Here is a 3,476-nt window from a genome sequence, read left to right on the forward strand (position 1 = left end):
TTTTGGCTGCTACATCACGTTGTTGATAATCTCCCCAAGTTTTTTTTCAATCACTGCTTTGTAGCCATAGCTCTCATATAGTTGAGTATTTAATCAAATATAGAACTAAAAAATCATCCCTTCAGATCTCATTATTTGGTTGGTTGCTGAATACTTCTGTAATCCTAAAACTTTCTTCTCTTTCTCTGCTGCCTTCTCATACTCTCTTATGCTTTGTTGCATTGTGAAGGTGATGAAGTCTCCATGGTCCATGTCATTTTGTACTGTGAAATGGACTGGCTCCAGCTGTGACATTTTTGGCAGGTTGCTTCATACCCCTGCTCCCATCCACAACTTCCAGTTCCCTAGCCACCTTCCAGTTCAGAATGAATGTGCACCAAACAGAGTTCTGGCCATTGAGACATAATCAGAAAATCTCCTAGATGGGACATTTGGAGGGAGACACTGCTGCCCTGACAGAAAGGAACAATAAGCTGACTCATCTCTTTGCCTTTTCCCTTTCTTCCTATCTGGATGGCAGATGAGACTCATGGAGGCACGAAGAGAAAAAACGTGAGGATAAAAGCAACCCCCTAAGAAAGAGAAAGCAGAAAGGCAGGGTTCCTGATGGCATTGCAGAGTTCTGGGCTGCCAACCTCTAGACTCCACACTATGTGAGACACATAAATCGTATTTCTGTCAGCTACTGTTAGTTAGATTTTCATTGCTTATACCAAAAGCATTCTTAACAGAACAACCATCAGAAAATCTTCATGCCCAGATACTTCCTTTTAATAGCTTCTACCCAAAATACACAAGGTTTTGTTGATGAATCCATTATTAAGACTTAAAAACTAGATAAATTATTGATATTTAGAAAAGTTTAAGTCGTGTAAAATAAAATAATGCTAACATAGCTTTTCTACTTCACTTTTGTTCACTACATATTTTAATGAGTTGGAAGAAAAGCAGTTAGAATCCTCTCACTGGTTGTTATATTCAACTTATCCTTGGCATTATGGACCTAATAAACAAGCATTAGCATAATCCCCTCCCCTATCTTAACTCTTAGGCTTTTAAGACTTGTAAGAAAATGTTTAGTAACCTAAATAATGAGGCTGTAAAAATGTGGGCAGAAAGAAGAGATGATACCAGTAATATTTGACCAGTGGATCTGGTAGTGAGGAATGGATAGACTTTGGCTTGTATGATAGATTAAATAAAGAAAACAGGATGAGAAGCTAGTTTTCAATAGGAGGAAAAGAAATCACTGGGTTCAATGTGTGACAGATTAAATTTAAAGAGTCAGTGTAACATGCAAGGTTTTAAAAGTCAAAAGAGATTTTTATAAAGCCTCAATTTTGTCACCTTTGCCTCAGTTCTCTACTGTTATATTTAGTTTTTCATTGCACTAGTTTCAAGATTGAATTACTATACACACACGTACAAATATAGGGATATATATACACACACACACACTTTGATGAGCCTTCTATTCTCATTCCACATGTTCCCAGTTCTTATTTAAACCTTAATTAAAATCCCTTCTAAAAAGATTATCCACTAACAAAGATGTAGGAAAGTACTTGTCATTCACCAGTGTTTCATAGCATCTAAGTAACCATCTTTTATGTGATATAGACAAGGCATAAATGTTCTCATTATTAAATTCATGTAAATATCTTGCAAAAATATACTAAACAAAACTAGAAATGAGATTTCTACTATTCTTGAGCAGCAGCAGAAAAATTTTTTTATTATGGCATATGCATAATATGCCAAACCCAGTTCTAGCTTAAACTCATCAAGAACAACATGCAAATTCATGCTAATATTAGTTATTTCTTTCAGCATTGAATATGCCAGCTAGATTCAAGAATAACAAAACTGCTAAGAAGCTTCATATTTATATCAAGTGTTTTTCAGAGTCTCTATGCTGATGAGGCCATTTTATTGGTTAAAAAAAGCAAATAGTTGAGTTGACAGCTTCTCTTCCATAGTCTTGATTGCTTAAGACTGACTGCTCCAGAAATTCCTCAAAACTCAGAAAGAATACTTCCCACTCTATTTGTCAAATGTGTAGACAACAAGACTGAGAAACTGTGTAAATTATTGACATTTAGAAAAGTTAATTTTAAGCCATGTAAAATGAAATAATGTTAACAGATTTGTGTAATACATATTTAAGAAATAAGCCAAAAAAAAAGTTAGAATGACATCCTCTGTTTTTTGTAGGCATATTTGTATCCATAACAAATATGAAATTAACTATAGTAATTTAACATTTATGTTTTACTGTTTTCAAAGGAGGCTCTTCACTAGCTTGAATAACTTTTTTTTTTTTTTGAGACAAGATCTCGTTCTGTTGCCTGGGCTAGAGTGCAGTGGTGTCATCATACCTCTCTACAGCCTCCAACTCCCAGGCTGAAGCAATCCTCCTGCCTCAGCCTCCCAAGTAGCTGAGATGACAAGTGTGTACCACCACACTTGACTAATTTTTTTATTTTTTGTAGAGATGGGGTCTTGCTATTGCTAGGCTGGTCTCAAACTCCTGGGCTAAAGCCAGCCTCCTGCCTCAGCCTCCCAAAGTGCTAAGATCACAGGCATGAGCCACCATATCTGGCCTTGAATAATATTCTAATAATATCTTATTGTTAAGAAAGCATGTTTGGTAGGAGCCCTAATCAAATAATTTCCTCTAATGAAAACTGAATTCTGACTAAAAGGGTGAAATAATTCTCATTTTTATAATAAACTATCTATGTTAGAATATCTTAATATTATAGCAATCACATAAAATATCTTTAAATGTTTACTTTCATTTCCTAAAAATGTACAAATCCAATGCTTCTTAAACTAATTCATCTTACCTTTTTGATGATAACTGAGTAGTTAACTGAACAGCTTCAAAAGCACACATAACAAGAACAAAGGGGATTAAAATCTGTTTAAAAGAACAAATGATGCCGTGAGTAACTGAAGCATTTGAAACACTTTTTGAAACAAATACTATTCCTATTTATACAAATATTTTTAATTTCTTGAGTAACATACATACTAGTATAGAGCAAACACTGAAATAATGATACCAATGACAGATAAAATAGTAATGAAACTGATTTAAAATTCTACATTGATAACATGCAGTAAAAAAGACAGCAAACATCAATAAATATCCCAAATAAAAGCCTATTGCAAATTCTGTTCTATTTAACTCATTCTAATAATTAACAAGAATGTTCAAAAGATTCCAAGAGGATGTGAAAGGTACAGAATGTCGAAATCAAATAAATTAGGTAAATTGATAATTTGTTCACACATCCCTGAGTCCACATGGTTATTTGAAACTGTAACAGTATAAACATGATCCAGCTGCTTTATCACTGCTTTTTGGTTTCTTAAACATATGAATTTATTTCTGATTATGAAATCCACACTCATTGTAATAAATTTGAAAAAATACAGAGAAAAGTATAATAAAATTTTTGTTGACTGAA

The 3,476-nt window shown here is 33.7% G+C and overlaps 1 protein-coding gene across 1 annotated transcript in view; it reads right to left on the reverse strand.

Annotated features, from left to right (window-relative positions):
* LOC105816355 (GPI ethanolamine phosphate transferase 1-like) overlaps positions 1 to 3,476 on the reverse strand; it is a 74,369-nt gene that overhangs the window by 29,742 nt on the left and 41,151 nt on the right. The window contains exon 8 of the mRNA XM_012651738.1: positions 2,850 to 2,923. Coding sequence (XP_012507192.1) covers positions 2,850 to 2,923 — 74 coding nt within the window. The remainder of the gene's footprint in view (positions 1 to 2,849; positions 2,924 to 3,476) is intronic.

This window comes from Propithecus coquereli, unplaced genomic scaffold, assembly GCF_000956105.1.
Source record: "Propithecus coquereli isolate 6110/MARCELLA unplaced genomic scaffold, Pcoq_1.0 Scaffold37, whole genome shotgun sequence".
Taxonomy (NCBI): domain Eukaryota; kingdom Metazoa; phylum Chordata; class Mammalia; order Primates; family Indriidae; genus Propithecus; species Propithecus coquereli.